Genomic DNA, 13618 nt, shown 5'->3' with positions numbered 1-13618 from the left:
AATTTTAACTTCTGGATAAGAAATTAAAAATACTTTCTGTATTAATAACGTTTTTCTTTTCGTTCTTTTTTTACATAAAACGCCAAACAATCACAAAGTCAACAGCTAAATTGCAGCCTATTTGACAATTGCCTTGTTTCAAATTGCGATTTCAAGGTTTACGAGGTTTGAAGAAAGACAGAAAAGACAGTTGTTTACCTGTGAGCAGCAGTTTTGTTCTGGTCTCTCTTCTTCTGCTTCTTCTCTCCAGTGTTGGGGTCCACAGACATGGGGCTCATCACCAGTGACGGCTTGATGGAGCAGTGCTCGTCCTTTAGCCTCTGGGTTGGGCGGTGGATGGGGGCACCCATCAGCGACCCCTCACCCTCCCCTCTGGACAGACATTCATAGCTTTGGTCTGCAAGGCATTCTGGATAGAGGTAGTGGCCATGTTGGGGCTCTACAGCCTGTGCTTGTGACGGCTGATCTAGGTCACCTATAAAGCTATGGTAAGGCTCCGTGTTGGCCATGGACTGGTGAAAGTAGCCGTCACTGGCCACCATAGTCTCTTGGGGGATACTTCCAGAAAGTCCTCCATCTTTGCCGCAGTGCAAAACATCAAGCCCCGAGCTGTCGTAACTTACGTTAACCTTCACGTTGTGCATCAACTGTCCGTCTCGCTTGTGGTGGCTCTCGTACGAGCCGCCCAGACAAAAACCTCGCGCAATCTCTTCGCTGCAAAACATTCCCTCTGAAAAACAATAACTTTCCTCCTCCTTCAAAGACAACGCACATTCTCTCACCTTCTTGACACTGCCCAGGCTGTTCTTGCTGACCGTCTTCAGTGTGGAGTAGTGGTTCACAGACAACTCTGTGCTTCCTGAGTAACCTCCCCTCGAGCCCCACGTATCAAGTCCAACTTCTTCACCTACTTTCACAGCCTCGCTGATGATTCGTCGCCCGTTGTTGTGGTGGTGGTACCGGTGATGGTAGTTATACGGAGCGGGTCGAGCAATTTTGGTTCTGCCAATGGGTCCGCCGCAGAAGCTCGGCAGGTCCAGTTCCCCTGTCGCCAAGGTAACGACCACAGGGCTGGCTTCTGATTGACTGGACCCATAGGACCCATATGGTAACTGATAATAAGACTGGGAGCCCATGGCTTGAGCACCCTTATCACATTTTGAAGATTTCTCCAACTTGCTTGTCGTGGATGTGGACTCGGAGCGGAAGTAGTCCTCCAGCTGAGCCAACTCCTCCTGCAGCAGAGAGGTCATGACCTCCAGATCCGAGGGCACCTTGACATCATGTTCTAATGGCGAGGGCGGAAGGGAAGAGCTCGGAGAAGATTCACTCGTTGACACAAATGAAGACAAATCAACTTTTTCCGTCATCCAGTCTGAGTGACCATCGCCTAAAAAAGATGAAAAAAAAAAAAAACATTAAGAGAGTGAAACAATATTTATTTTTTTCAAATCAGATGTTTGTATAAAATAACTGCAGTAAAAAAACAAAAAAAATAGGAAAAAATATTCCTAAATCACTTAAGCTTGTGAGGATAAAAGCTGCATAAGTTAAAATCAAGCAAAGCATCCGGAAAATCAAAGTGAACAACTAACCGATCATCTGAAAATGATTGAACAGCATCGTCTGCATTCGATAAAAATCCACTTAGCTGTACTCACTGTACGACATTAGCCCCGTGCTGCACTGCGGCTCCGACCTCGGGATGTGGAAAAATAAAAAAGCATCTCGGCAAAACTCACCAATTAAGTGCTGCCTCTCCACAGGCTCCGCCCCCGTCCCGGGCCGTGATTGGCTGTGGCTAGCCTGTCGGAGAAAGGGAGCGCGGAGCTCGCCTATGGAAATGGGAGGAATTTTCCGGCGAAGGATCGATGCCGCCATTGTGTCGTCTGCTTCGATCAAATTGTTCAAAAGCACGAACCGTGCACTGGCTGGATGAAGGAGCAGTGGAAGAACTGTAGGGGGAAACATTTGGAAAAAAATTTAATGAAATTTAATTAAATTAAATGAAATTAAAAAAAAAATTAAATTCAGTCTTTAAAACCCATATTTCAAACCTAAAAGTTGTAAATAATAAAATCACATTACATTCATACATACATTTTAATTATTAACATTTACAAATAACATTTAAAATAACTTTTTATATTTTAATTGAACTCCACCTGTCATCTCATTGTATGTACATTAATGTCACAGTAATTCAATTATCAAACAAACAAGAAGCTGACATAGTTTCATAGACAGTTAACAAATAATAAATAATAAGTCAAAATATAAAAAGCATCAAAATAACTTTTATGACTTTAATGACAGAAATAGATATGAATTGACTCAATAACACCATTACATAGGTTAATAACAACATAATCATGTCAGTTATTTGTTTAACTATATCATTAAAAACAGAAACCCTGACACAGGTTAAGTTAACACATAAATCATATTGATTTGGTGACTGTCATATACTAACAAGTGCTGAAGTCGCTGTGTAAATGCAGTGAGAAAATAAAAACTCTAAAAATAAAGAGTTTAACGACAGTTTAAACAAAATGTCTCCGCTGGTGCTCGAGCTCAATCCTCCGGTGAACTTTCCTCCGTTGGTTCCGCCGCGGAGCGCAAACTTACCCCATAGTTTCTGAGTAGTCTCGTAAAGTGCTGCACGAGCGAAGCACGCGGAGCTTGACGTGGAGGAGGAAGACGGTGACAGTTTTAAAGAGCCATGTTTTCCCCTGAAGGATGAAGCCTCAGACTCTAGTTGAAGCGCTATTTCAGGCGAAAACACTTGCGGACAGAAAGTTTTTAGATCCGTTACTTCTGCAACTCCTAATGCCCGGACCGCAGCACCGCGAGCCGGAATCCATCCGCGGCTTGCAAGCGCTCGCCCGGCCGTTACGTCATCAACCTCGGGACTTTCCCACTCTGCACGCACACACACACACACACACATTCACTCCGTCATGTTTCACTTTAGTTTTCTTCTCTTATTTTTGTTTATTAAACTGAATAATTTGTCGTAGGTTTATAACAAAGTAACTAGGACGTACATCTGGATGTAGACGTTGTAAGTCTTATAACAATTGACTTTATATTACATTAATAACAAATGTATTGCCTACATTTGTGCTTCTTTTAAATCGATGTCCTTTAAATATTGTATCTGTTAATTTTACCATAATATGTTCTTTATTTTACTCCTGTTAATTGTGCTGGTGTCTGTTTCCTGTACAAATAAAGATAATTATTATGATGTTATCAACACTTATATATTGTATTTTTGATTATTAAATAGTTGTGTTTTCTTTACCTTGAAAAATACCTTTATTATTAAATCAACAGTGTCAATAAGTGTTGTTTACTAACGGCAGTGCCCCGTTAAAAAGTCACAAACACAAAAACATGAACAAGAACTTTGCGTAATAAAGTGTAATAAAGACGTAATAAAAGTCTATTCACACGGTTAAAGTATGAAAACATTATGTTTAAAACATAACAGGAGCGAGGTAGCGCGCTCCGCTCTGCAGACGGCGCGCACGCACACACACAGCTGGGACTAGTTTCCTGTGCGCCGCAGCGGAAGGACATGGTGTTGCAGTTCGAAGGTGTAACTTTAGTTGCAACCCTGTTGCATCAGATCCGCTGGGGATTCGCTGAGCGTTGTTAACAATGTGGCCCCACCATTGGTTTATGTGCGGGAACTTTTCACTTTCTATTGGCCCGCCGTCACTCTCACTGATTACTAATCATTACACATTAGCAGCGACCTGCTGGGACCTGAGCACAGTACAGCAGTGTACAGTAGACATGATGGCCTCCTCCTCCTCCTCCTGCTGCTGATGCTGCTGCTGATGCTGCTGCTGATGCTATCAAACACATACACACTCATATTAAAGTCACTTTATTAAAACAGTCTTTATGTTTTCCCACATTGTCATCCACATGAACTGTGTCTCCTCCCACTCTCAGCTCACAGGAAATCAATGATGTAAACAAATCTTTTATAATATATGTAGCAAATGCCGCTCTGAGGCTGAGTTGGCCCTGAACTGTGACTGTGAAGTCCATTTAAGTTCATGCACTTCATTAACCCTTAGAACACTTTTTACATTACTATGTTTTAACATACCGTATATGCAGAGGGTATAAGAATGTGCAATATAGAGTGTCTTACATATATATATATTTATATTTATTATATTTAACTATATAAACACACCTGAGCAAAAAAGTACTCAAAATGTTTGAAGTAGGATTGGATTTTTGAAATTTGGAAAGAGGTCAGAGTTCAACGTTCACTTGGATCGTTTTTATGAACAAAAAGAAAAGAAACGAGGTCTATTTTGGGACTTCTGCACAATTGTGACTACTTTATATTTATATCTTTATATCTCCTAAAATTTGATATATAATGAAATATAACTTTGACTCGACAACACATAAGAAGACGAAAAAAGATAATTATGTGACCTATAAACACATGTATTATTTAGCTCCTACAATATTTAGCAAATTACTTTCACTTAATTACTGATATCTACAGTATTGACATGGTCAATGCATTTTAGATTATAAATAATAAACATTTCTCCAAAGGTTTTCAAAAGGTTACCTGCAAGAAAAGTAAGAATATAACACAAATATTAGACTTGACCTGCCTTTACTCCGTTTGGTATCAGACACAAGCTGTTTTCTGTTACTTCATAGTCTCTCCTCAACGTGGGCCAGGTCATCATAGCACGACTGGATTTGTAAGTCTTTTTAACTGATCTACAGTTCGGCATTGTTCGCTTTGATTCTTGTGTCGGACGTCGCGCTCCTGACGACACTCTCTGACCAATCAGTGCAACTTTAAAGCTGTAGTATGTAACTTTTAATAGATATTTAAACAAATGTCGGTTACATTCAGCTCCACAGGACAGTCTCTCTATCTCTCTGTTTTCATCAGTGTAGTTTAGGTGATTAGATCTCGTGATGCCTGGTGACATGACGCACAGGAGGGGATTTGTTTCATGTCCATAATGACAGAAGAAACAGCAACATTGTTACAGTAAAGTCAGGCGGCTGCAAAACCCAGGCATTCAGCAGTTTGACGGGATAAACACTTCCTGCTCCAGCAGGTGTCAGGAGGAAGGACACATCATACCAATAATGTTATAATGCAGAATACATCACCAAAAGTTATGTTAACATTAAAAGATTAATTTAAACTGTTATGTTATCATTAACTGGCAAACTGTTCAGGGTGTGACCCCGCCTGTCGCCCTATGTCAGCTGAGTTTGGCACAGCGACCCCACGTGACCCTCATGTGGAGGATAAAGCGGTAGAAGACGGATGGATGGATGTCATCATGAAAACATGTTAGAATGTTAGACACATGCGGTCAGCTTGGCTCTGATCGACCTTCCACCTGACCTCGAAATGTGGTTGTGCAATTTGGGTTGTATAATGACACTAAAGATGATTTTCTTTCCTTAATGAACCATGTCAAGACTCTATTCATATTTTAAATGTCAACACCAATACAGACTATTACATATCACAAAGTCTGAGGAGATTAGCTGTTCATTTAAAATAATACATCACATATACAATACAGAATAGGACAATAAAAGTCAAACTTACACAGAAGGACAATATATGTATACACCAATGAGCCACAAGAAAATAATAAGTCATTATTTTCCATATAGTGTGTGTGTGTGTGTGTGTGTGTGTGTGTGTTGTCTTAATCAGAAGAGCTTTTTTAAGATGATTTTAATTAAGTAAGTGTGTCCGTCTTTGTAAAAATGATGTGCGTGTGTGAGACATGCCAATATAATTTTTTTGATATATGTATAATTCCACAAAAGCAATTATTTTATCTGACTGTTGATTTCATTTTTTGTGGTTGTCCCTGTGTGTAAGGGTTTGTCTCTCACTTTATCATGTGACACACCAGGGACAAGATACACGGCCACTTTTATCCCTTACGTTTTGTGCTGTAGCGTCCTTATTTATGTATCATATTGTGTTTTCTTGTCATATGCAAACTCACTGTTTTCTGCTTGCAGTTCATATAGAAAATAAGTGACAGATTACTTGATAATAAAATAATCAGTAACTGCATCACAAGCCACTTTATTAGAAGAGAAAAGAAATAACATGTCATAATTCAAAAATGAAGAACAAGTGATTGCTTTACTACTGAAAACAAAACATCTCCATATACCAAAAGAGAAACTATTCCTTCTAAATTAAAAATGATGTTAGACCTCTGTACTCTGCTCATTTTATTCCTTCTGCTGAGCCAAATCCTCATTTTTGCCTGTCCTATCAACAAATTAACCAAGCTAGTTTGTACATGTTGTCCTGTGGACCAAAGACAACTCGTCTGTCCTCTAAAACTCTCACTGAACTGAAATACAACTACAGCAGCACAATCTGGAGCAGCTGAGCAGCTGAGCAGCTGAGCCACAGGTGTTGCACTGTTTCCTCACACTGACAGAAAAAGCAGTGACTTTCTGTGGGGTTTCCTGGGAGATGAACCTGGAGCCAACACACCCAACCACCGCGGCTCCCTAACACCAGCCAATGATGTTCTGTTCTCTGAGAAGAGAAGAGAAGAGAAGAGAAGAGAAGAGAAGAGAAGAGAAGAGAAGAGCAGCAGAGAACTTCCTCATGCTTCTTGTGACGTTTTTGTCCATTAAGGAGAAATATGATGATTTAATTTGCATATCACCCCCTGTACTGGACAGTTGGTTTTCCCCAAAAATTTGGTTTTTTTTCACTGGACCAGCCTTTACTGACCAGACTGTGACGACCAATAGGCTCGTTTGAGTTGACCTCCATATGTGACCCATAGGAGCGTCGCTGGGTGGTCGTCCGCTGCAGCCACTGCAAATGACCAGTAGGTTTGAGAGTTGGAGGACAGGCTCAGACGGACACTTTATTTCTAGTCACACCTCAGTATTAACTCTGATAGCTGTTTCTGTCACAGACTCTGCCGTGACTCCAGGTTTTGTGTTTCTCCATTTCCCCTCCCCCTCTGTGTGGGTGTGGCTGGCTGCTCCTCACCTGGGTCCAATTATCTCCAATCACCTGGCAGTACAAGAACCTCGGCTCTTCCTCTGCTCATCACCAGATGGTTCAGGCAGCTCAGTGGTGGCACGTGTGTGCTGAGTATTTTATTATCTGAGTTATTTGCATTGTTTTGGATACCTGCTGATACTTTTTCTCTTGTGCCGAGATTGCTGGGGGTTTTTTTCTCCATCTCCACTCGTGTCACAACCACTTACCTGCCTGCCCTTTACTACTGAATTCATTTTGTAAATCAACCTTTTACCTCTTCAAATCCTACAATAATAATATCTATTTTCTAATGGTTTAAATCTTCTTTTTGTGCTTCTCTTTCTCTTCGGTACACACACACACACACACACACAGGGACATTGACAGCATACACACCTGTGTACCGCAGACTCATTAAAAGATCACTGGAGATGCGTCCAGGATGGATTTTGATTTAAATTATAATTTTCTATTCTGAGACGTCATGTGTTTGTTACTGAAAATACAAAATATAATGTATGTAAAGTGGAATATAATAATAATATAATATTTAACACACACACATTGTTTTATATCTCCATTTCCTGTCGGTTCATTTTAGAATTTATTTTAATATTTTACTGTTTGCTATTAAAGCCATTAATGTCCTTGTTCCACCTTATTTGGCAGAGATTTGAACATTCCATAAAAAAGGTAACCGGCTCCTGGCTCTCCGGTGGGGTGACTGTTCCTCTGGAACAGGTTGCCCCCCAATATGCTTTCCATCACTGACGTGGCGGTTTTTAAAAGTAAATTCAAAACAGATTTATTTATTATGACTTTTATTATTAGCACAGTGACACGTTCCCTCTGTTCTTGATTTGTAATTCTATAGATTCCCATTCTTTAGTTTTATTGTGTATTTTATTCCTGCTTTATTATTCATTTATTCTATGAAGCACTTTGAGGTCCTTGCAGTTATTATAAAGTGCTATATAAATTGATTGATTGATATAATTGGTGATATATATATAGCTGTTATATATATATATATACATATGTATATATGAATACATACATATATATATATATATATATATATATATATATATATATATGTATATGTATATATGTATATATAACAGCTAGAATTGAAAACTGAAATGGAGAGAGAGGAGCTGCACCTCACCAGTGCACAACTCTCGGTTGTGCAGAACAGTTGAAGTGACAGCTCGACTGTTGGTTTTCTGCACAGTGTGACGGGAAACAGTTAATAATATAACTTATGTTATGAGGAATAAAGCTGCCTCATGTGAAATGTCCGTAGCTGAATTTAGCAGACGTGTTTATGCCGCTGCCATCACTGCGATGTTTGTCATGATGGTGGTTTCATTAAAAGCTCGGGTGATTCTCAGTATAAAAACTTGGAGACCTGCTGCTGTAAATCAGCGACATGTTTTCACACACGTGACACCGACGGTCACCTCATTGACTCCACATTGACACCAACGATTCTTTATAATAAGTTTCCAGTACAGTCATTTATGATGAAGATCAAAGCGTGTGTGTGTGTGTGTGTGTGTGTGTGTAACATGATAATGAGTCTCAGTCCGTGGGTGTTTCTTTCTCTGCACTCACACAGACGTGTTTACACTCTGTCGCCTTGCTGTCACTCTGTCAGTGTATCTTAAAGCTGACCTCCAGGCTGCTCGTGCGGCCTGACAGGATGACAGGAAGTGTGTGACAGGTAGGACGCGTGGAGGTCGGACACCCTGAGCTTCCTGCTGCCCTCATTAGTAAAACCAGGGCGACTCCTCACGGCTCCCAGGCTGGAGCTCCTCTGCCTATCCTCGGCCTCCCCAACAAACCAAAAGCTGATTGAAGCAGTCAGGTCTTCCTGTTGCTATAGTAATAGGCAACACTTGCTCCCCCCCCCCCCCCCCCAACAAAAACATGTTTTTGGCATCCTGTAGTCATAGCCTCCCCCATCCGAGTTCATACACCCCCATTGTTTACAATATCCATCTCAGTATTTTTGCATGCCCTGCGTTTATTTTTTATTATTATGCATGATGCACCTCTTTAGTCGCACATGAATTTGTAATCATCCTTCGTCGGGGGGGGGGGGGTATTAAGTCGGTATTATGACTTAAAAGTTTAAGTCATAATGTAGAAATGCTCTGGCAAGAATGAATCAATAATAATAATCATAATATTAAAAATAATTAAATATGAATACATTTATTTAATTGAAATGTCTTTCATGATGCTCAGTGTCACCTCATGACATTTAAAGGATACGTTAATAGCAGCATGTCGTAAAAGATAAATAAATAAATATGTAGAAATAAGCAAACTCCATAGTAATAGAAAATGAAACATATTATGTACATACATATCCAGATTCACATGTATTCATATAAACCCATACACACACTTAGATACGTGTACTTACACATATACACAAACACTCATACACTCATGACACACACGTTGTAGAATTTTAAATTGATAAGAAAATGTGTCAAACACATCAACAGCAGCATTTTAATTGTACATTAATCTCACATCCGTAAATAATTCTCTTCTTAAAATGTATGTTTGTCCTTTATGTTTCACGTGATTTTCACTGTAAAATAAAACATTTAAGAAGGAAAATATTAATATTTAGATTAAAGGGGTGGGGGGTCAAATAGGAGTGATCTCGACCTAAACGAAAAATACCAAATTCTGTTTGATGTGAGCGTCTTCCAGTGTAAAGTTTATCGACTGTATATATTAACAGTCTGCAGATTTCAGTGTTGTGTGCAATAGTGAATATACAATGAATTCCTTCACTTGCAGCCTTTTTTCTGTACTGCGGCAAAAACGATTGCCTGCTTTTTGTGCAGTATTGCCCTCCATCTGTCCTTTTGTACTGTACAAGCATACAGGAGCCCTCTCCAGCAGTGCATCGTGGGATGGGAAGAGCCTCCTTCAAAGACGCAGGCGGCCATGCACTTCTCCACCATGGCACATTGGTATCAGTTACACCATAATTTCATCACCAGCAGCAGCAGCAGCTCTCTGTGAATCCTGCTTACATTAACTTTTTACAGGGATTGGCAGCACAGAGGCAGACATGCATGTCAGTTGCCAGCACTTGAACCCCGTTCAGATTCAGCCTCCAATTGAATAGTTTTTCTCCCAACATATTGTTATTTGTTGATGAAGTGTTGTGTTTGAATGAGCAAATGGAGTGAATTGTGAATAATCCCTGCAGTTACAGTGGGATTACACTGAGAGGAAAAGGCGAGGGGGATTTAGAGGAAGAAAATAAAATAAAAAAAGAAGCACAGCGGAGAGGATGGGGGAGACTTCAAAGTGGCAAAGTGTGCAGAGCTTTGTTTGAATGATGGCTGGCGCATTGTTTTGATAAGTGTTCCCTGAGGACGACGAGCGAGGCGGCGTGTCACTTTCTCCTCTCATCTCTGGGAGCCGGGCAACGAGGGGACGTCAAAAAACAACTGTAATTACAGCCTTCATACAACAATACCACTCACACACACACACAGAGAGAGAGAGGGAGAGAGGGAGGGAGAGAGAGAGAGGGAGAGAGCAGCCCAAGTGTAAAAATGCAAATGAATTCCTTTGCTTTAAATATGAAATGAAATGAACATGTTATACCCTGAGATGGTAATAATAACACTGGTGCACTGGGAGTGAGGAGGGGGGGGGGGGGGGGGGGAGAGAAGATCATAAAAAAGAATAATTTAAATGTAGACGATGTAAATCAGTTCCCATTACACTCATATCTGCTTTCATCACTGTGAGATTAGCATCTAGTGAGAGAGCAAACACCGTGTCAAATATACAGCGTGCACTTCCACGTGGGTGTGAAAGTGTAATTAATGCCACGCAGACGCACCGTGAACACACCCCAGTCAATTAACCCATTACTTTTAGAAGATGAAGTGATAATTATTACCCGAGGTCTCATTATTAAATCTGTTTCTGACGGCATTTTCACTCATTTGTACATTTAAACACTGGCAGGAAAATCACACACACACACACACACACACACACACAGATGCATGTTTCTTTTATTAATAATCAAATGTTTGTTTGTTTTTCTGTCAGTTATGTAAATTTGCTGTGAAATTAATTTCTTTTATGAAACAATTTGACCCAGACATAAATATTTATTTATTTAATTATTATTACATTAAAAATATCATTTAATTCATATGTTTGTTAATCTGCTGTTTTAGGCCCCGAGCAGAATGTCAGGACTTTCCCCACTAGTGCTTATGAAATACTGACAGAGAATTAAGAAAAGAAAATGTTGCTTCATTTTCTTTTCTTTTCACTTCTTTGTCAAAATCTCTGCGTCTTTTTTTTTGTTGTTAAATCTCCTCTGATCTCAATAAAGCTTTCAAATGAAGGGAAGACAACAAATCATCCTTTACTTTCACAGACGTCTCTGCACTCTGTGAAGACCTCACGCTGGTTTGCATCATGTTTGGATCACAAACAAGTTAAAGCACACTTACTTTATCTTTAAAGCTCTAAATCACTTGTTTGTTTTTAGGGCTTTTCAAAGAGCACAACATGATAGATACAAGACAGGAGAGGAGAGGAGAGGAGACGAGAGGAGAGGAGAGAGGAGAGGAGAGAGGAGAGAGGAGAGGAGAGGAGAGGAGAGAGGAGAGGAGAGAGGAGAGGATAAAGGGCATCGTTTTGCAACAATACAGATGCCAGTGATACACCAAAGGAAAAAAAAGAATAACAGCAAAACACCCTTGATTTAGATTGTGTGTGTGTGTGTGTGTGTGTGTGTGTGTGTGTGTGTGTGTGCGTGCTTGTTCTCCTAATCAAAAAAAACAATTTCAGATTATTCTGATTAAGTAATTTTTACTTTTTAAAAAATAATATATATATATATATATATATATATATACATATATGTATATATATATATATATATATATATATATATATATATGTACATATATTGAGGTCTGAGGTTTGTATAGAGATTCAAATTCAAACATTATTATATATTCATTAATTATTTAATATATAATATATATGATTGTGTTTCTATGATTCTGGCCCACATCCTTCGCCGCACACACTGAAATCGGTGACACCTGAGTAAGTCAAGTTAAGTCAGACTGAAGAAAGCATTTTTTAAACAAAAGATAAACTTGCAGAACTAAGGTTGACTAAAGCGTGAGTAATTTTCAGAAGTCATAATTTAGATTTGACCTCCGTCTTCTTGCATTTCCTGTCTGCCCCTTTTAAAATAAACCAAATCAACCAAGGACCAGATGAAATCATATTTGCATAATAACAATCACCTCATATCAGTGTCAGTGATCATTATTTACTGTCCGTACAGTTGTGCTTCATTCTTGTATCTCACATTCCCACGTTGGTTTTCCAGCAGATGAGTTTCCACCCAGAGAAACCCACATTACTAGATTACTGTTGTGCTTCTCAGGGCGTCTCTGCTAACCGTGTTGTGGTTGTAGGGGAGCGTGTACCACGCCGTCCCAGCTTATTTCAAGTCATCGTGGTCTCATTACAGCAGGCTGTTGATAATCCTCTGCCTTTGATGTGGGAGCTAAAGGCAACTGTGTTTTGTTGCCGTTCAAACAGCGTTCTCCCTCAGCAGCACCTCCACCAGGAGCTCTGTGGGAGCTGATGGGCCACAGAAGCAGAGAGCTGGGAGGTACGTTTGTTTTTCTCAGCCCAATGCAGGTGAGACAGATGGAGGTTGGTCGGTGGTGTGTTAAGTCAATCGGAGGTTAACCAGAAGGAGATGTGGCCCACTGGGGCAGGGGAGGGTGGGGGTGTGGAGGTTGTGGTGGTGGTGGTGGTGGTGGTGGTGGTGGGGGGGGGGGTTACAACAATGAGGTCAGATGGAGCGTGCTTTCAGTGCAAGTCAATTCAGAATATTTTATTCACGCCGTGAGGGATGATTCAAAGCAGCAGAGAAGCACAGAATATCATTCATGCGCTTAAACCCACCGAGACAAAACATGAATCTACGCTAACAACCTCATCATCACACAAATGTCTGTTCACAAAAACTAAAAACACCATTCATCACTTCATGTATCTGCTGTGACATACCATAGTTACAAGGCTCTTCATTGTGTGTGTAAAAAATAAAAAATAAATAAAAACACAAAAGATTTCACAACAGAGCAGTAGTCATTAATAAAAACATGAATTAGACCAATTATACAGAACGTAAATAAGAAAATAATCAAAGAGGCTTGAATTTCCATCGATTTAACAGCAGTATCGGCTTAATCGTGTCAATCTTAATGTTATTTCTTTTGTTTTGTGTGAAGAGGAGAGGGCAGGAGTCTGGTGACGCTCAGTGTTGCGAGTCCTCCCAAACGTTGCATGGAAACAGCGGAAATACAGATTACATACTGTTTTTATTTCACTTTCAGTCCAGTATTTGTTTCTAGTGTCAAGAGTTTTTGTTTTTATTGTTGAACAAGAACGGTATCTATCAGGCAGATGATCCACTGGTGTGACCCCTAAAGGAAGAAGAAGCTGAAGAAGAAAAGTCACTTTTATTTATATTTA

The 13618-nt window shown here is 39.9% G+C and overlaps 1 protein-coding gene across 2 annotated transcripts; it reads right to left on the bottom strand.

Annotated features, from left to right (window-relative positions):
- Nucleotides 1-38: 38 nt before the first annotated feature.
- Nucleotides 39-2859, bottom strand: atf5b (activating transcription factor 5b). 2 transcript variants are annotated; one of them, XM_058634239.1, is made up of 3 exons: nucleotides 2629-2859; nucleotides 1743-1955; nucleotides 42-1390 (listed from the first exon to the last, which is right to left on the bottom strand). In XM_058634239.1, exons 2-3 carry the CDS (start codon nucleotides 1879-1881, stop codon nucleotides 195-197), a joined length of 1335 nt encoding a protein of 444 aa, XP_058490222.1. In that variant the 5' UTR covers nucleotides 1882-1955; nucleotides 2629-2859; the 3' UTR covers nucleotides 42-194. The 2 variants fall into 2 exon arrangements, with proteins under 2 accessions (XP_058490223.1, XP_058490222.1); XM_058634240.1 differs by lacking the exons at nucleotides 1743-1955; nucleotides 2629-2859 and adding an exon at nucleotides 1596-1668 and having other exon boundaries at nucleotides 39-1390.
- Between the last annotated feature and the right edge of the window lie 10759 nt (nucleotides 2860-13618).

This window comes from Solea solea, chromosome 7 (genome assembly GCF_958295425.1).
Source record: "Solea solea chromosome 7, fSolSol10.1, whole genome shotgun sequence".
NCBI classification, from domain to species: Eukaryota; Metazoa; Chordata; class Actinopteri; order Pleuronectiformes; family Soleidae; genus Solea; species Solea solea.
The sequence above is the reverse complement of the archived record's forward strand: the minus strand, read 5'-3'. Positions and strand labels throughout refer to the sequence as shown.